Raw genomic sequence first — 20,932 nt, forward strand, 5'->3', positions numbered from 1 at the left:
TCTTGGATGGCCTCATTTGTGTGTGCACACCCATGCTCATGTTTGTGTGTGAATGAAATCAGCCCTGAGCTTGCTCAGCGGGTGAGTGAAAACAGGAGCTGAGGATATTCTGCTATGAGGCAGCAGTTTGGGTCTCCTTTAGACATAAAAGATAAAACACAGCAGAATTCCATTTTGTTTTTGTGTCACCTTTATGTACCACACGGGTCACAAATATTCCTCTGCTCTCACATTTGACATGCTCCCATTTCTCTTTAATTGCTGATGTTTGACAAGAGAGGGAAATGGCTGGCATGAGTAGTGTTCAGTACTGTAACTTTTAAACATTTCCTCTGAAATTATTTATTTTTAGAACCACCCTCAATAAGAAATTTCCATAATTGAAGTATGACTTCTTAAAACAGCAAGGTAGAAAAAACTCAGATGAGCTGCCTTTCAGTTTGCTTCCTCATCAGCTTAAAAACTTAAGACAGAATGGCATAAAAATGTTTCCTCTCATGGCTTACACACTATAACAGAACTGAAACAATCAGACATGGTTACATTTCCCTACTGCACTGGGATTGTTATTATGAGTGAATGCCCAGAACAAAAAATGTCTGTTAGAAAATTCATATGCTCACATGATAAAACACAGCTATGATAAACAACACACTGAAGGGGAGTTTTAGAATATACAGAGCCTCTCACTGCAGTTATTCTGTTCCACACCTCTAAATGTTATCTCAGAGCAATTTGCACTATTGCTTTCCCTGACTGAGGACTGTTTTTCTACAAATGGACAGAATAGAATAATTTCTGTCTCTGAGACAGAAAGCAGATTAGAGTGCTTAAAAAGTGTTTGGTTTCTTTACATAGTCGGTGTAGATTTCTCTCATTTTGTCTTTATCATTACTTCACCTCTTGACATAAATTACTGTGAATAATCAGAAACATCACACGTCAATGAAACCTAGGCATGTTGTCAGAAAGACAAGTTTCTCAATTTAGGTCACTGATAATTAGCAAATCTCAGGATAAATATTCCATTTTCCGCCACCAAGTTAACAGAAATTTAATTATGTGCCTTAACATTGTGTCTCAGCAATACCCCAGAGAATCTGAATTGACAAATTGTGTGTTAAGTGCAAGCTTAATTATATCACAGGGCCATTCACATAGTTTATACCCAAACTGTACGCTAACCTGAATTTTAAAAACCTATATGACCATTCTGATGAAAACAGTATCTTTGTATAATCATAATTCTTGGTAAAATTCTGTTACCATTGCATCAGCCTACTCTGTAAATGCTCAGTCAAAGCACCAAAAGAAAGCAGTGATCCTGCTAGCATTGGCAACATCAATCTTTAGGGTAAAAAAAAATAGCTATGTTTAGGTAGTTTTCCTCAAAGCTCTTAACATGGTTTTTGGGAGGTGCTAAAGCTGAGCATTTTCCTGAAGTCACCTTTAACAAACTATTCTGTGTGTTTTAACAAACAGAATTGAGAAGCACTTCCTGGTAAAAGACTCTACCAAGCAATTAGTAGCTTTTATGGGAGCTAGATGAAGAGAAGAATCTAAAGCATTTAGCAATTGCAAAGACCTTTATTGTCTGTAGACTCCAAGGTCATGATCATTATTCCTATTATATCAGAGGACAGAAAGGCAATTCAACAATTACAAGATTAAAAAAAAGAAAAAGACATTGTTCCCCTGCCTTATGAGAGCCTGAAAATTCTGTGGTGCTGCCTTTTTGGACGTTCCAGCAACATAACATCGGGAGCTTGATTCAAAAACTGAGTAATTGTTCAAGGGCAAGAACATAAAATGGGTAATTGTTCAAGGGAATGGTGTGTGGGGAATGTGAGTGATGTGATTAGACATGGTGTCAATAAGGATTTCAGGGCTGTTGGTGAGTGTAATGTTTGATTTTTCTGTGGTGTAATTGACTGAGATTTCTCCCGTCATATAATTAAATCATTATTTTATTGTGGAAGCTGTTCCATCAAATTGAGAAATGGACAGGCTGCAAAGGCACAAAGCATGAGGCAGTGAAGCTCTGCATTCCTTGTGAGAAAGATGAAAGGTTGCAAACACCGTGCCTGGGGACAAACCTTTAGCAGAAGATTCTGATTCTGAAACTGGTTCTGTTTTTTCTTCACCATTAGTCTCATCCACTTCTGCTACTGTAGTTAACTCGGGTTCACTCTTATAAAGCCTATAATCAGGACCCTGAGGAACATCAAGGGATAAGGTAAATAAACAGGCACTTTGCTGCAAGTATCTGTGTCTTAAGACTCAAACCAATTATTTTGTGATAACTCTGCTCTCACTTGAAGACAGTGTTCCATCCTTCAAGCATTATAGCAGAAGTGTTTTCTGGTAGTTAATTTGAGTAACAACATTTGCAGACAATCACAAATTACAGGAAAAAATTGCCATAAAAAGGCAGAGTTGTGGGTTTTTTTTAAATGATCTTCTGGAAACAAATTGGTATAAGCCTCAAAAGCTGAGCCCAGAGTTTTTTAAAGAACTAGTGAGGCGAAGGATCTAAGTTTATGAAATTTAAGTCTTAAGACATTTTATATACACACGTAACACTTGATAGGAAAATGTGAAGAGCAAATGACGCAGCTATAAACAAAACCAAATAAAAGTGAAACCATAACACAAAAGCAGCCAGATGAGTAAACAAAAATGGTGACTGTGCAAAGGAGGGAGGATGCTTCAAGAACAATGTGGCAGTTTAAGCCACTTACACAGTAAGATCCATTTCTCTGATATCCTTGAACTTGGTACATCTTCTTTTCTTCTGTCAGATGTACTGGGCCCCTGCTATAACAGAGCAAGGAGCTGCTATCACTGGGCAGAGGGGGGATTATGGGAGGATGCTCTGTAAAGTCATAGGACCGAGGGAGTGGAGGACGAGGTGGGACTACTTCCTCTTCCTAAAGATTGTAGAATAGTCACCTTATTTAGACGTGCGCACCTGGTACAGTTATTTATAACTTAAAAAGAAAAATATATTACCATGGCTACAGCAGCTATAGATTTTGCAGTTAAAGGGACAATGTCACATTTAACAAAAAGGAAAAAAAATAAATCTGACCCCTGCGCTTTCTGTTGGACACATACAAACTCGCTAAATCACACTTTTAAAAATTAAATCCATTATCTTTTGAAAGATTTTTACATAAATGAGATTTTAGAAAGTTCTGTAACCCAGATGTATACTGTACACACTTTAGATATCAGTGACAACGTCCCTTTAAAACTGTAACTTCTAGCCAGATTTTCAGAGGAATTGAACATTTGGGAGCTCCCACAGTCTCAGCTCTTCTTGTGGGTGCTCTGGCCATCTGAGAACCAGGCTCAATATCTGAACAAACATATAAAGCAATGTATTTTTTCCCATGAAAGCTATGGTGGGTAGAAAACATATCCAAAAATCAGGGTTTATATTTCTATGTTAGGAGCCTAGGGAGAGGAAAAGGTAAGAAATGGAAAAGAGAAACATACCAGTGAGAATACAGAGACACAGTACAAATGAGTGTTAGAATTACTAGTGGAGTTAGCAGTTTTTAAAACTAGTTCATAATATTGTGCTGTTACAGAAACATACTGAATACATCATTCAGACATCCTCAAAATATTCATGATAATGCTGGTTTTTATTATAGCCATATTACAACGTCCATAATATTAAAATAGTAAATATGCTAAAACCATACCTCATTTTTATATTTAATAGAAGAAAATGTCCTTGATATCATGATGCCTGTTTAGGGGAAGGGGGAAGGTGTCGGGAAAAAAAAGAGAAAAATGGTTTACAATTAACAGCTTTTAAAATATGAACCCTAACTTGTTGCTATTAACTATCAACTTAAAGTAGCATTTGCTTTGTTCTTTTCTTGGGCATTGTGCCATTTTTTCAAACATACAAAAGCAATGATGGAGCTTATATTTAAAAATACATGATCCAATTTAATTTCCTATTGCTTACCTGCCTCAGAAGAGCTTCTTTGCTGTTTATGTTTAAGTAAACCCTCCATGACATCCTGAATTCTCCACAGTTCCTTCTGAATCTGAGCACGCTGTATCCCTGCTGATTCAGTCTGTCAGCAAATAAACAGCATATATGGCCAGTACATTAGAACACATTGCAAGTGAAAAAAAAAAGGGAAAACCTTTCTCTCCCTTTAGACTACAATGCATGTCCTTTCACAGTGAAGGAAAATAAAATGTAGTAATGACAGACCCTCTACCATAAAGCATTCAAATAGTGTCTGAAACAAAAAGTAAACGATTGACTCATTTCATAAGGTCTCAGTCAATTTGAGAGCAATCTGCTAATTCAAACTTCACTTCAAGAACAGAGCCTCATCTACAATCTCCAAAGGAAATCCAGGCAGCCTTTGCACAGGAGACCCACATACGGCCATGGAAAAGGAACCATCACTTCCTTCCCCAACACAGGTGGAGAGAAACAGTGTTTGCATGCCAGGATATAATCTATTTCCATTCATGGACATGCACACTGTGCACCAATCAGTGCAAGTTGTACAGATTTTGGGCTTCTCTGTAATCTTTTGTAGCTGCACCCCTGGAGCACAGAACCTGCAGTGCAGAGCACACCCATGTGCCCATCCCAGATAACCTGTGCACTCCTGCATGTCCTTATCTCTGTGAGTCTTTCACAGAGAGCCCTCCTTAGGAATTCAGCACCCATTCCTGATCATTAAAATACACAGCAGAACCCTTTGTTTGTAAGGCCTGAAGCAACACCTACAGGATTTCCTGTAATAATTTCTTTTGATAAAATGATTTTATTTTAAAATATTCAGTTAAATGGAAGGATTTGTGTGAAGATGTATTCTGGCTGTCAGAGCAACTAAGGTCTGAGAAAGCCACTCCATTTCAAACCTGCTCACTGAAACAAAAAAAAGAAAACTCCCAAAGGAATATCAGTGCTACCATGTAAAAAAAAAAAGAAAAATCTGAAGACTTCTTTAGAACTTACAAGGTAGAAAAAGAAATTAAAAGTTTATAAGTTAGTTCAGCATTTGTCCCCCTTTTTTCATATGTACAGTTTTAAAACTCATAGAAAGTCCAAGTGAATTGAGTGTACTTTAAGATCTTTGCCACACCTGGATTTCTCCAAGCCGATCGAGCTGCTCTTGCATGTGGTTCCTTGTTACAGTTACATCATACTCCAATTTATCATATTCTCTCCAAGCTCTTTCCAGTTCCTAAGTATATAAGAAATGTTAAGAATTACAGATGCAGGTTCAATTAAAAAAACACAAACTTTTTTTTTTTTCCCCCCGTGGTATGAAACTTCAGGAAGTAAGACATAAATAGATAGCCACAATAAATAAATATTTGTAATATTTAATAAATAATTAAGAGAATGCAATGTTTAAATAGCTTTTTGATTTTCTAATTATACTGAATGAAATTCAAACAAACAGCATTTTGTCTTTTCACTAACAAAAAAGATAGGCCAGGGCAAATTCTTCAGAAAATGCCTTTATAGTCAGCAGGCATGTTGATCTTAAGCTGTCTTGCCAGTGAGGCAGAAAAGCCACAAAAATGGATGCAAATTTCTGTCTTTTATCACCCTGAATGCACATGTGTGAGTGCACAGCATGTGTGTGCAGTGCATTATGCAGGGGAAATGCAATTCAGCTAGCCCTGCCTGCAAGGCTGCCTACACACCACTGTTCTGCACGTGTGCAGCTGCAAACCCCACAAGGAAAAAATTATTCTTCTTTGAGGTCAGACCCACCATCTCACTTTTGCAGCCTACATCAAGCAATTTACTCATTTCAAATAAATTGAAAAGTTAATGAGGGAATGTGTGTCTGGAGGATTTCCTTTCCCCTGGTTCCCCTTGCTGTGTCCAACCAATTCCTGCTCCAAGGCAATCCAACATTCAGACTACAACCAAGATTTCAGGGCTGTCATCATGTCAGTTCTTACCACAGCTACCCCCTGGAATCTGACACCTGTTTGGAAATATCTAAGTAGGCAAAAACGATTCATTGTCATCATGAAGTAGAAAAGGACAGTAAACAGCAATTTCCTTTCTATCTCCTTTTCTTTTAAAAACTTTTGGAAGTGCATAATTTGAAAGATCTTTTAAATGTAATGGTCCAACATTACAGACAGACTATGGCAGTCCTGCAGCTGCTTTTGCTTAAAGTAAGTCAAATAAAGTTTGTGTTTGACACTATTTTGCCATCACATGAAATAGCTTATTTGCATTATTTACTTCTTCTGTTATCAATTTCTCACATTTCAAAGATGATAACTGCCACACCAATTAAGACAGTATGCACCCATTCCTGGTCAAAAAAAAAAAAGTACAATTAGAGAAAAAACACTCGATGAATACAGTGAAAACATCACTTTCCATCCACCTTTGACAAAAACATGAACAACTAAAAGACAACCGAGTTTTTGCTGGGATGCAGTAATGAAAAAAAACAAGCAAAACCAATGCAATTAGGAATAAGAACACAATAATTTCGCACTTGATGAAGTTTTGCTGGAAAGAACGTGGCACTTACTGCAGTGGCTCGGGACACCTCCCGACAAGTGCTGAGCAGCCCATTCTGCAAGTCATCTCTCTGTAGGACAACATTCTGGATGGCTGCTGGGTTATCTGCATTCATTTCTATCTCCTGGCTTGCTGATAGCAAAGCTTGCTCAAGCGTGTACTATTGTAATAAAAAGAATTATTTTTAATGTGCTGCATCATTGGGCTGATTTTCGTTTTATTTCAGCTATCAGTGTTCTGATAATAAGCATGTAAAATAACATCCACTTTAGGTAATAAATACAATTGTCCTACTTTCTCCTTGTGTAGCTGTTGGAGCTTCTCCTCCAGTGCTTGCACGACTTTATCCTGTTCACATAAACGGCTAAGCTTAGCCTAGTATAGAACAGAAAATGACCATAATTAGCATTTTGGGATTTGCATCTTCAGTAATCAAAATCTAACTTGATCCAATCATTACACGAATCCACAGAAAAATATTAAAATAAGAATTCTAAAATTATGTAGGTGTCAGTCTTGCATTTTCAAATTACTTAAGAAATCCTCTTAAGAAACTATGAAGTGCTATTATAACTTGAAGCAGCATGGCTGAAAACATATAATTAATGATTCTACAGCTAAATCTTTACAACTTAATAATAGGTATTATTCCATTCTAATTTACATATTGCTTAATATTACAAAGGTGATTTTATACATTCACAGTCTGTCCCGTGGCTTCTCAGGTGATTGTATCAAATAGTTAAAATTTCAGCCTAAAATGTAAATTTCCTGCAAGTTAGAAGCTTATTACAGAGGCATGTCCCTCTGTATCATGATGCAATTTCTGCTGGCAATCATCTGTACGAAGTGGGTTTCAAAGCCAAAAGCCAAGAGGAAAATTATTATCAAAAGAAAGAGACAAATACCAACATTTACAAGGAAGAAGGAATAGAAATGACTTACATCAATGTCCAGCTCTTCAGTTCTATATTTGTATAGTGTACCCCTACATTCTTCTTGTGTTAACTATAAGGAAGAATAATATTGCCTTAAAACAACTTAGTTGGACAATGAAAATGAAAACTACTGTTCAGCTTAAGAGTTTTAACACAGAAATCAGCTTTTGCTTGAAAGTTAAACCTGCCACATTGAACAATACATATTTAGCCAATATACATTAATGAGGGTAACTAAATGGAATGTCAAGCAGACTGTCAGTAGAGCTGCATTAAATTAACAGGCTGTTTCTAATGCAAACTGGAGTTTCAAAGATGTACAACTCAATCAAACATGGATTATGGCGTGAGATGAAATTGCCAGAGTACATCTAAATAATGATGCATCATTGTGCCTAAGTTCTGTTATATGAATTCTAAATAGAGGGGCTCATTCTACTCTGAATTAATCATTCTAGGCCCACTGAGGTCAGGTGTTTCACAAGCAGGGTGATCTGATGTGAAGCCAAAACTAGAGCAGAATGACCTAAGTTTACAACATATATGTAAATATCTTATTAGAGATACGTCCAGTAAGTGTCACCACTTTTCATATGGATTTTTCATATGGGTTTCCTACTTTTCATAGGATTTCCTCCCCTCCAACAGAGCATCACCAGAAATGCCACAAATGGAAGCTCTTCTATTTTATCTTAGGCAAACTCAACTCCTTGCGCTAGTCAGGATGCAAAGTACGCCAAACTACTTCCATACAGTTCCTCACATTAAGTTCTTAACTTTTTCAATCTGTTACTGACCAGGAACAAGATTTTAAAATATTTTACAAGGAAAAAGGCAGCTCCCCATTTTAGAGTGAACTGTCACACACAGTAACTACTTAATATTCTGTACAGCAAGGAAGGACATAACACTATCAACCTTCATATTCTATTTAATTAAAAAACATAGTGTGCACTGAGTCCCAACAGAGACTCTTTCCTTCCGTGTGTCTGTCAGAATTAGGTTATTTTGACTTAATAGTACAAGGAAGACTACTGAAACACAAATCCATGTTAAGGGACACTTATAAATAAAAGGACTAGGGAAGGGCTCATGAGACAAGCATTCCAAACATAAAATAAATCTTCAACACACTAAAGTGTTTCATTTCACGATATTATGCCCACATACCTCATGCAAATGTACCTGGTGACAATTTAGAAGTATGAATAGTGTATTAAAAACACAGAATAACTTTCTTTGAAACGGACATTTCATGAAAATGAATGCTGGAAGATGAAAAAAGCCACAGCACTTTTGCACCTCATGAATGTCACACAAATTCAGAAGCTATTTAAACTCCTACTATTGTAGAGTTGTGCTGTTTTATTGTTCATTTTATCACAATGAGAGAAAAGTGAGGAATGGAAATATTTAAATAAAACCCATAAACATGGCCAAATGTCTTTAAATTGCAGAGGAAACCTAGTTATATTTCACTACAGGAAGATTTTACAGAAGAAAGATTATCCCCTATTAGATAAATACACATTTCCAAGTCACTACTCAGCATTCTATGTGACTTGGCTGGAAAAATATATTGCTTTTTCAAGCCAATATTTTTTATACTTTTTAAAAAAGAAAGACATTCTTTGGTCATTTCAACCTTAATTTTAGCTGTGTTTAAAACAGTTTGCTGATTCAGCATCCCTACCCCTCTGTACCTCCTGAAAGGATTACATTTTAATTATTAAAATAATTTAATTATTAAGGCATTTTTAAGTATTCAGAAAAGGAAAAGTTTTTCAAAGACCACTACAGATGTGCTAATTCTTCTTACTAAAATCCTATCACACTTTTCAAATTGCTACTGACTTCTTGCTTGGGTCAAGCAGTGCCAGCTCCACACAAGAGGCACTGCTGGAGGGAGAGCCACCTCATTCTAGCATTTCCACTGCAACATTTTGCACAGGCTTAGCACAAAAACACCCCAAATAATAGGAATAACTTAATCCATCCCTGACAAAACAGCAGCTTCACTGCTCACAGCCCATGAGCTGAAGGCAGGAGGCACGGAACACTACCGTGTGCTGCTGGAGTGACACGGGCAGACAAAACAGAATTGCACATCTCAGGCAAGGTCGAAAACGCATTATAAGAGCTGCAATGACCAAGTTATCAAAATGTACTTCGTGTCACGTTCCACAGACGCCTTCCTTGCCAAACTCCTGCAAAGGCTCAGCCAGGGCAGGAACTCCAGAGCAAGAGTGCCATCTACTGAACCCACAACAGGAGCTGCTGCTGGTCCCTCTCCCTTGACATTTGCCTGTTCAAACACACCAAATTCACTCTTCTTAACACCAAATACCTCCCAGTCACGAGGGAGCAGCGCCTTGAGAGCTACAAATGGAGCTTTCCATTTTTCAAAGGCAAGCTGCACATGCAGAATTTGGCCAGACGTGTATCTCGCGTGCGAAAAAGCAGAATGACCTTAACTGAACCTCCCTCTTAGCTTAGGGATCATCTGTCATCAGCTGTACAGTGCCTACCTCTGTCACACACAGCACCAGATGATTCCCAGAAAGGGAGAGATCCCCTGTGATGGACACCCTGGGACACAAGTGGTTGAACTATTTAAGTAGTTGATATTAAAAACATTGAAGTGTCAGACTTACTTCATTCCTTTGTAAGCTATTTTCAGATTCCACTGTTTTGATTCAATAAATTTCTAGGAGGATGTTTCACACACCAAAAACATGCTATGCACCTCTGCAGGATGTTGCACTTAGGAAATTAAAGCAGGACAACCAAGGACATATTGTTGTTAAGCACAAGATTAAAATCAGGACTTCACGGAGGCTCTTTTGTTTACTTCTTGCCTTTTAAAATACATCTTGCTATCAGGAAGCAAATGGGAATTTTAGTCCAATTAAGGTTCTCCTCTAATTTTGAGTTCTGTGATACAAACCACTTCAAATACAAATTGAAAAGACAAGACTTTCAGGTCAAACACCATCACCTTGTATTCATAACAAAACCTGAAACATTTCAAAATCTAACATGTATAACAGTTTAAATATATGCAGCTCCTGTAACAATAGTAACAAGGGAAAACCAAAACCTCTCTATCTTTACAGGAACAAAAAACTTAAGGGCTATTTTTCTGTGATTTTAATGTATTAAGAACAATTATCCATGGCAAGACCTGGATGTTAGCTTGTTGCACTCAAGATTTTAATTCTTGATCCTTAAGGGAACGCACACAAGTAAGAGGAACTGAGGAAAATTTTGTTTTTTGAAGTCAGCCTGTACTGCTTTAGAGAAAAAGACTGGAGAACAAGATTAACACTCCTCATCTAGTATTAGAAAGAATCAAAAAACTCCAAACCAAGATAGAAATGAGTCTAGTCTGTAAAAACCCCTTTTTTCTTGTCTGTACATTTGGAATAATTTCCATGGCCTGTACTTGTGAATTTATAGAACAGTCTGCAGAGCAGACTGATGTAAGTCAAATGACTTAAATAACTCTGAAGATGTAACAAATCACAAGCAAAAGTGACTTATAAATAACACATTTGAAACAGTAGATGTTTTTGCTGTTTTACTAAAGAATCATTAATCATTACAAAAAGCAAGCAAGAAAAATTAAATACAAACTTTTCTTGCTTTCCTTTGCTTAACTGTAAATGAGCTCAGACCTAAAACTGAACTGAATAAACTGAAGCTGAGAAAGATCCTTTTCTTTATCCACAGGAATGGTTGCAGTCATCACAAACTATTTTAGCATCCTGACAAAAAAATGAGTTTCAGTCACTTGCACAGAGACTTCTCCCAATTATTTACAGGTCTTTAAAACTGCAGCAGGAAAGATGACTGTTAAACTAATTTATTTCATTTGAACAATAAATTATACACTCTTTAGACTTGAAATAAAGTTGCCAGAATTTTCAATGGGTTGGTTTTGCATTACAAAAGTTTAGCAGACTATTTAGGCAGTGAAATTTGGAGTGTATTTTTAGCCTCTCCTGTAAGTTAGTTAATGCAACATCTCGAACAGGAAACTTTATCCATGGAAGTAGATGTTGTGACTCCTCAGCTAAGGCAGCTTCTGCAGAAGCCTTCAGCATGTCACAAGCTCTCTGACCTCAAGAGACCGTATCTCCAGTGGCAACAGGTTACTCAGAGTCACTGCTTCTCTGACAAGAATGTCAAAAAAGGTGTTTATTCAGTGCCAGATGTGCCTGCAAGGTGAAGGCAGATACTGCAGCTGGCAGCAGAGCTTGGCCAGGCCAGCACTTGGGAATTTACTGGTATCCCCAAAGGCAGGATCAGATTAGCCCAGGCACAGCTATACCTCAAATATGTCTATTTCATATTAGAAGCTTGGGCTAATTTCCCCTGACACATTAAAAAAAAGCTCTGCTCATTATACACCCATTGATTTATTTGTCTTACCTACTCTATCACACAAAACTGACTTGCTTTAAAAAAAATTCTAACAGTCAGGCGTCTTAAAAAAATTACAACAAACCCCTGAAATTTCATTTAGGGCTCCAGGGCACATTACTTCTCTCATTCTCCTCCAAATAGTTCCTCCAGGTTCCAAGTTAAAGGTCCTGCTTTGCATGTAGGAGCACAAATCTGACAGTCATGAAATCAGTCACTCACAACCCAACTTCCTTTGGGAAGCTGAGATTTTTTTTTGGCAATGTTTCTGGATCAGAAGCAAACTTACGATGTGGAGTTGACTTTAAAAAAACGAAACTGGATTGAACGGGATGAAATGGATTAAGTTGCAGCATTTTTTAGAAACATGGCAGTAATAAAGATCTGTTTTACATGGCAGAACATCTCTTTTTCTTCAAACTGTGCAACCTTTATGTATAATTTTGGCTCACAAGGGCATAAATGTAAATGCAAGGGAACTGGCCAGATATTCCCTTGTGAGAACAACACCTTCATTGTAGCTGAGGCAAGAAACTTCTAAAACACCCCCTATGTGACAGGGGCTGTTCAGTTCAGCCCCAGCACCCGTAAGACACTGCTGTGCCAAGGGAGAGGGATTGGCCATGCTCATAAGTCAGTGCAGGTCTCAACTCCCAGACAATATTTCCATTCACATTTCTGATTCTTCTTCCATCTTACCATTGCCAACAAGCACTAGACACTCTGTAAGTGTGCACAGTAAAGGCTGCTGTGACTTTATGAACAGACACTGCCTTTTGGATTTACAGGCCCCAGATCAAAGTAATTTTGATCCTTTCTTTCTTCAGTGGCTAAAGGCTGGGTAGGTGCAAACAAAAACTTGTAAATCCACTTCCTAGAACAAAACAAAATTGCCAGAAATGACCAGGTAAACACCGCTCACATGCTTTTGTAGTGGTCAAAAGAAAGAAGCACCTTTGAACACTAATTGCAGAGAATCATGCTAAGACAAATGTTGAAAGCTCATTGGAAGTTTCATGAATTTACTAGACACCTGCATAAAGCACCAACTAATTAAATCGTCTAGACAGAGAGAAGTTATTCAAGAGTGTACATTTAATAGTAAACAACAAAAAAACGCAGCAGAAGCCATGCTAACGAGACTGCAGCGCTTCGGGAAGCATGGATGACTTGTGGGTTTCCAAAGCAAAGAAGAGAAACACCGATGTTATGAATAAATCTGAGGGACAACCAAAACTGTCACTAAGGAAAGTTTTCGCAGATGATAAAGCAATTTCATTCACTATCCAAGACCTTACTTGATGGTACAGTTGCGGTCTTAGCGCCGAGTTCTCAATCATAGTGTGAACCATGGTGATTAAAGGTTCATTCTCTTTCATCTATTTCAAATCAGGAGGAGCATACAGCAAACATCAGTTTACAGCATGGCTAGATTTGAAAGACGACACTGTAAAATATAGCCTCTACTTTAATTCTTTCTAATAATGCAGTAGATTACATTTTAACCCATGCTTTTTATATATTCCATCATTCAAGTAATAACAACATCTGAAAAGTTTAATATATCAAACAAATATATTAAAAGTAATGTAAATGCTCAACACCAAGGTAATATTTATTCACCAGCACTCTCCCTTTTTAAAAATAAAAAATAAGTTTGGCTTTGCATGGTATTGAAATGAAAAGGATTATTGGATTTTGCTGCAGGAACATTCAAACCTTTATCAGAAAACCTTTTAAATTATGGATTTAATAAGTCAGTGTACATTAAAAAGATATAAGCATTCCCAGCCTGTGAATAGACTTATGTCCACATATCACAAAATACCTTTTTATATATTCCACTGATTTATATCCTTTGGAACTCTGAATCATTGCCTGTTGCATTTATCCACCCCCATACGCAGGAGTGTATTTTGGAACTGGCCAGACATTTTCTATAATGATTAGTATTTATTGTTAAGCATGCAAATGTCAAAATTAGGTATTTTATTACATATTGCATACATTTAGGATTTCAGAAAAGTGTGCAACCCAGAAAAAAAAAGTATGGGATTTTGGTCTTAAAAAGGAGCTTTTCATAACAAATAAGGGGAAAATTATGAAAACAGGTGGTTTTCTTCTCCAAAATAAAACTGAAAAGTCACTAATGCACAATTCTCCTCCTATTTTTGTTGGAAACTTTAGCAATATCTGCTTCAGGTATGGTTACACAAAGTGTGTGAAGAAGCATTTATGATCTTTCACTTTGTATTTATATGCACTCTCCATGAAATTTCCATAGCAAGATTTTCTTTTATTAGATGGAAATGCGACAGAATGAGTTTTTGACACCTTCTAGTAATTCTTGCCCAAAATTATTTAGGAAAAATCTAAACTTCTACATTTGGAGCAGTATTTTTTTCATTTTATGGTTAACAATTTTTTTCTTGTTGTAGACAGAGGACCTTTTTGTTGTTGTTGTTGTTTCTTATCCATTGCAAAGTCTGATCAGCTGGTAAGTTAATCAGCCAATAAAAGGTACCTTAAGAAGCTTATGATGCTCTGTTTGTCCAAGGCAGGGAAAAAACCCTAACCAAGCAGCCCCTAGCATTTACTCCATCATCTCCAGTACATGTAAACAGAAAAACAGAACTGACACAAGAAGTTGTTCTCCCTCTGCATTAAAATTTTCTCCAGAGAGTGGTGATACTAAAAGAGATCTCAATAAGGAGAGCAACAATAAGGCCCAAAGCCAAGCTATCAAACTACAGCCGACTGATAAATTAATAAAAGAAAAATTGCTCTGAGGCTCAAATATTTTATTAGGAACACAGGTTTGTATGCATTTTTATTATCTGGTTTCAACCGTTTCATAAACTCTAGCTAATACCTTTCTACAATATTCCAAATTTTTCTTTTCTGACCAGTAACAGTGCCAGAATTCATTTCTGTTGAACTGCTCAAAGGTTGTTTAAACCCAGATCAGAAAACAAGCAATGGGTATTTGCTCAAAAGACATTTTGAAGTAATGTTTTGTCTTTTAGAGGCTCCACCTTTGATTTACAGTTCTACCAACATTTTTATTACTACAGATGCTTAATCACACTTATCTAACCCTGTTTGTAAAGGCCATGTATATCCAGAAAAGTCACAGATACTTAAGCCCTTATAGAATAAAGATCAAAAAGCAGACAATTGGTAAAGCAATGCCAATCAAAGCCTATGGAGCAGTCAAGTACAAATGCTTTTCCCCTTTGGGATCAATGTTTCCAAAAAATTAGTGGCATTTAAGTGCTGAGGAGTTAGGATCTTGAGGGAGCAGCTATGTGTGACAAAGCTTCTAAAAGTTAAAGGCAGTGCACAAGTAAATCAGAGTTACCTGGGACACAGTGGCAAGTCCCATGCTGGAAAATATGACAAGGACACCTATTTTGGGGTCTTCAAGCATTATCACAAGGCTACTCCCAAACTGAAGCTGGACACCATTCACACTAAATAAATGGCTCAAGGAAAAATACTGGCTTGCTCATAACAGAGGCAAGCCTTGGTTTTCACTCATTTAAGAAAAAAAAAATACAATAAAGGACAGAATTTAGACCCTCCATGTAATAGTAAAAGGATTATAGTCAAAGATTCTCTCCAGTTGGAAAAGCCACAAAAATTGGAATTAATGTCTCCATAAGCAAAGAGAAGTGTGAACTGCCACACAGCAACAAACCCAAATAAAATACATCAGTCTTGGCTTTACCACTTCCTACTTTGAGTAAATCTCTTTCTCTGAAGAAGTGATGTTTCATCTCTCCTTTTTTGTTGTACTGATGTAGTACAAACAAAGCAGATAAAGCCCTGACCTCCTTGACATGTGACAATTTTTCCTTGTAATTCACATTTGGCTGACTTGTGTAGGTCTTGCATGGCAAGAAGATGGGGGAAAAAGCTTTAAATATTTCAGAAGCTCCAAAATTGGTGGATGGATCTGGCACAGTGAAGTAGCTTTAGGTATCTTATTTAGTCTGCCTTACTAATTGTAAGGTTTTAGTTAGAATAAAGTAGTAGTGCACTGATCTATACTTTTCAGTACTTGTAATGGGATCAAGTATGTTTCTATTTAATAATAGCTTATTATACTACTTCTTACTAGAGCTAACTGAAAAATGCAGGAAAATGTAATGGAGGAATTAAGGGAATTGGTCTAATTAGCAGTAACTGGAGCTAGCTATGTAAATTCTTGGTACAGATATGAACAGCCAGTTTATTTTTGAGTGGGTATTTTGTGGTTTAAATTGGAAAGCCAAGCTGTCAGCAACTTTTCCTCTTCCTGCCTTTTCCTAGATTCCATGTTTGGTGACACCCTGCACAGCTGACAATCCAGAATGTTCTAGAGACCAGCTGGGACCGTGTCTGCCTACCAGGATTGTTGACCTCACTGCTGAGGTGACACTGCATGTTTTGGCTGACAAAAGACTCAGATTAACCATTTTACCCAATTCCTCTCTATCTTATTGAGGGAAAGAATAACAGGACCTGAGGAAGCTTTTCTTCCACCTTCCCTGTTCTTTAATCCTCTGTCCCAGAAAGAAAAGACGAAGCATTTCTCCTTCTTCCTTGCAGTCTTTTTTTAACCCCATATTCCCTATCCTTGAGCCTTCCTTCTTCCTTTGAGAAAGGGAAGGAAAAAAAAAAAGGCCAGGTCAGCTACTTCAGCTTTTCCAGATAACCTGGAAAATACAAATAAAAGTAGTACCCTATAAGGTGCTAACACAGGACATGGAATTTTAGGCTGAAACATGGGATACCATGTCAACTCCATCCAAACCTCCTTGTACTACTTCAGCCTTCCTTAATTCACTACTTGTTCCCAGAGCCACTTTCAGCACCTCAGAAAAAGGGAGATGAAGAGCAGTGAGGATGTTGGCTGTAGGGCCTTCACTTCTTCATTTGACAACTTCTTGTTAAAATTCTGTTTATTTTTAGACACACTTTGAAAATGGAAAGAGACTGAAAATTCAAGTCCTAGCAGAATTATTTTAATTCCTAAGCATCTAAACTATTTAAATAAATAACTATTTAAAAAACTGGGGAAAATCCCCCAAAAAAGACTAAATGAAATTAACTTTAGTAAAGCTTCTGTGACCAATCAGCCTGGGATAGGGAGTTTTATACAGGTAACATAAGCTTAGTAGTAAAGGATTTTTCAGCCAAAGAGAAGCTTTACTATCAAGATAAAATTCAGAAGTGTGAAAGACTGGTGTGCTGGAGTTCTTGATAATAACAGAAAAGTTCAAAAGTGGGACCTTCTGCCATGGCTATTTGTAAAGGAGAAAAAAACATGTCTAGCTTTTACTTGGGGAAAAAACCCAACCTTATGTTATGTTTTGTTTACTCTTTTTGTAATTTCTGAGTACAAATAAATTAAGGAGACAGCTGGCTTGCATTTAGTAGCACACAAGTGATTCTTTAAAAATCTGACAATGCAGAACACTGAGATCCTATGTGTACTCAATGTCCCATGCTGGCAAACAAATCATCCTTACCTAGGGCTGCTAAATATGTCCAGAACTCCTAAAATTCCTAAAATGCACCTGAATCTCTCTCTCAACTCTGCACATCTTGAGCCAGCAGAGTGGTTTAAAAATAAAAGGCTTCTGGACAACTGTTTATTTGGCCCTAAGAGATGCAAGAAATCATATGTCTGGGTATCTGTGTGCAGAGTCTTTTCAGGCTTCCCCCCCCCTGCACCCCCCCCCTCCCTCTGAACTCCAACAACAACAACAAAAATTCTGAAAGCATAATGAAAAACCATCAGAAAGTGTAACGTGAGAATTTCTGAGCATGGCCAGAGGAAACAGCAGTACAAAAACAAAACTTGATTGCTAAAAGGTGATTGGATATTCTTGACAAGAAAACCACCTAAGCAGCAGCCAGCTTATTGCAATAGAATATGAGTTACCTTCCCTGCACGTGAATTTTAATCTGCCTGACAAGTCACCTGTACAACCTCGCAACAAACTTACTATTTATTGTGTACAGTACTGAGCTCTTTGTGACCAAGAAGGTGAGAGCTGAGCATACAGGGACTGGAGTCCCACCATGTGCTATAAGCAAAGTAGGTTCTGACACTATTTGCAGAGATTAAATACAAGTGGAAATATCTAACTTAAGTACACAGGACATTTAAAATCCAGAGAAGGTAAGCTATTATGCACGCTGGTTACAGATGCTGGTAACAAGGAGGAAAGGCCTCAATTACACTGAAAGAAATTTTGATTTTTTTTTTATGCTTTTAACATAAAGGGAATTTGATATTTGGCAAAGTAATGAAGAGCTATAAGTGTGAAACCACCCCTAGAAGCAGTGGTATTCAAAGCAGAAAGACTTTCAGGGAGATTTATTTCCTACAGGTAGATAATAGTATTATAAAACAAGAGAAATGAGTATTCCAACCTGCTCTTCCATGATTTTGTGATTAAGGTAATAGATTTTAGACTAGATTTCTAAGTTGTAGTGATTCCTTGCATCTCTGGTATGGCACAACTATAAGACCTACACGCTTTCCTAATTAATGCTTACCACATCACATTTCTAAATTTTATCTGGTGCAAGCAAAAGGAAAGTAATTTTTACTGTTTTGCATCTTGTACATAGACAATTCCCCCCATTTAATCCTGCCCATCATACTGGCAAGCTTGGCTAACCAAGCAGTTACAACAATTTTATACTTCACATTGACAGTTATCCTTTCTTGACAATGAAGACAGAATTACTCCCTTATTCCAAAATATTATAGGCTGGAAATATTTGAGTTGGATGAGATATTTTGGTCTGATATAGCAAGCAGTATGTCCCTACTGTTTTGGACCTGCTGCAGCCCCTTAAATAGAAATGCATTGCCAACAAACTGAATTGGCCACAATTCCCACCCTGTTTTCAAGAGGTGATAGGAAAATAAAGTCACTGGGTGAAACAAGCCCATGTCAGAGTGTGTATTGTCTCAGTGCACAGCTGGGGTTTTCAAAAACTCACTGAAACCTCAGTAGAGGAAAATATAGAATATAAAAGTTCTAACAGTTGGTTTTAAGTGTAAGGCTCAAAAGTTTCAATAAAAGACATAATAAATATAAAAGATTCTTACAAAAAGTGATTTTTATATTTTTAACCAATGGTCATCCAGTTGCTTATTTTAGTTCTAAGCACTTATGACTGTCTTTTATAACTGCTAGCAAAAAAAAAAAAAATCCACTTCAAAACTACTCAAACACAACTTGTAAAGAAATCCCATTTGGTCATGAAACAAGGCCAGAAAGAGAAGGATGTGATATTGCAATTCTTCACTTGGCAGCCAATTATGTTAGTGAAGACAGAACTGTACTCTCGCTCCATGAGATAACCAGAAACTGGAAAGAATTAAAATCTTTTTCCTTCAGAATGAACTGAGAAAAATGAGAAAAGGAGACATGTTATGATTTGTTTAAAATATGCCTTCATGTTTGACCTCCTCTTCATTTAATGTCCTGTAGAAACATCTAACTCTTTTTAGTGTGAAAAAATGAAATTCTCAGAAGTACCCATTTTTTATAAATCGCATGTGTGTCATATGAGCTTGGAAACATATTAGGACTGGTTAAAGAATGTAAAATGCTATAGTTAGTGTTATTATGAAAAGGAAATTAGGAATATATTTAGAACAGAAAAATTAATTGATGATTGGCTACTGTTTTCTGACAAATTTTAAATTGAGGGCTTCTTTTTCCCCATAAGAGCTCAAATATTTGATTGAGATATTCTATGCTGTGGGCATCATCCAAACTCACAAAAAGCACTGAAAATCCTTCTCCCCAAATATTTCCAGCTTTGATAAGAGCAGGCAAAAAAGCATTAAGAAATACAAATGCACAAGCAAATTGCAAATCCCACCTGGTGATCCAAATATATGGCATTCCTTTGAAGGTGATGTAAAAGAATCTCATTCTAGAAGGCAGCAGTCAGAGGGGAAAAGGAAAGGGACAGAAGGTGCAGAATGCATGAAAAGAGCTTTAAAGGATGTAAACTAGACAGTGATAGACAGTTCTGCTTGATGGAGAAATACAACGCTGTTTTTAACCCTTTTTTGGTGAATTGTTAACAAGTTTTGAGCCCAAAACAGAAATTAGGAGAGTTTGTTACAAATCAGACCATGAACCACTACATTTAATTTTGGTTTACTCATAAAACACGTAAGCTTATGTAAATGGCCACTACATAGGCAACTATGAACCCTTTGATAAATCCATGTTTTAAACATGTCCTACTTCTCAGAGATGTGTTACAAATAAGATGGAGTCTGACTGGAGGCTGCATAAGCAGCAGATTAATCCAAATCTATCACAACTCATTTTGCTTGTAATACAAAATAATAGATTAAAACCACTTCATTTAAATCTGGGGTGGCTTTCAGATGCCTGTAGCCCCCATTTGTCTGTTTAGCCCAGAACTCCAGCCAGCTACAAGGCACTTCAAAATATTCCCAGGTACTTTTGCCTCGGCTCATTTCCAAAACTAAAGCCTCAAAGGGTTGATAGCAGAGCCCCACGCACACAAAGGACTAGCGCCGCTCTGTTCTGCTCGTGCGGGAGCCAGGGAATTTTGCACAAAGCAAACTTGGGTTAATGAATGACCGTGGGTTAGTGAGGATGGAGCATGACACACATTGCTGGGTGGCTGACCTTTGGGCTGCTGGCCTCAAGCTTTAGCTGCATGAGCTGTGCTAGTGTGTGCTCCCGGATACTACTCAGCTCCGCCTGCTGCCGTCTCAGCTTTATGAGCAGCAGCGTCAGCTCCTCCGGCTGAAGGAGTGCAGCGTGAGAAGCCAAAGAGCAGAGAAAAGGTTAATTGGTACACCAAACAACACCTCAGGAAAATAAGGCATGCCTTATAAAAGGTTTGCTTCTAAAATTAAGTCAGGTGCACCTTTGGACTGCCTTACAGAAACTCTGGCAGTGACACAACACATCTTCCCCAACTGAACACCTCCAAATATAAAATGAAGGGTTAGCTTTTGACTGCT

General features: G+C 37.3%; 1 protein-coding gene across 16 annotated transcripts in view; it reads right to left on the bottom strand.

Annotated features, from left to right (window-relative positions):
- Positions 1–20,932, bottom strand: part of PLEKHA5 (pleckstrin homology domain containing A5) — a 165,681-nt gene that overhangs the window by 15,735 nt on the left and 129,014 nt on the right. For 6 of the 16 annotated variants that reach the window (XM_021535134.3, XM_021535133.3, XM_021535132.3 and 3 more), the window contains 11 exons: positions 20,592–20,711; positions 19,804–19,857; positions 13,206–13,286; positions 7,490–7,552; positions 6,839–6,919; positions 6,555–6,704; positions 5,130–5,231; positions 3,986–4,097; positions 3,714–3,760; positions 2,742–2,930; positions 2,097–2,214 (listed from right to left, as the gene is read on the bottom strand). In XM_021535134.3, coding sequence (XP_021390809.1) covers positions 2,097–2,214; positions 2,742–2,930; positions 3,714–3,760; positions 3,986–4,097; positions 5,130–5,231; positions 6,555–6,704; positions 6,839–6,919; positions 7,490–7,552; positions 13,206–13,286; positions 19,804–19,857; positions 20,592–20,711 — 1,117 coding nt within the window. Of the gene's footprint in view, positions 1–2,096; positions 2,215–2,741; positions 2,931–3,713; positions 3,761–3,985; positions 4,098–5,129; positions 5,232–6,554; positions 6,705–6,838; positions 6,920–7,489; positions 7,553–13,205; positions 13,355–19,803; positions 19,858–20,591; positions 20,712–20,932 lie in introns of those variants that run through there. The other 10 variants (XM_021535146.3, XM_021535145.3, XM_021535135.3 and 7 more) reach the window with 10 other exon arrangements.

This window comes from Lonchura striata, chromosome 5 (assembly GCF_046129695.1).
Source record: "Lonchura striata isolate bLonStr1 chromosome 5, bLonStr1.mat, whole genome shotgun sequence".
NCBI classification, from domain to species: domain Eukaryota; kingdom Metazoa; phylum Chordata; class Aves; order Passeriformes; family Estrildidae; genus Lonchura; species Lonchura striata.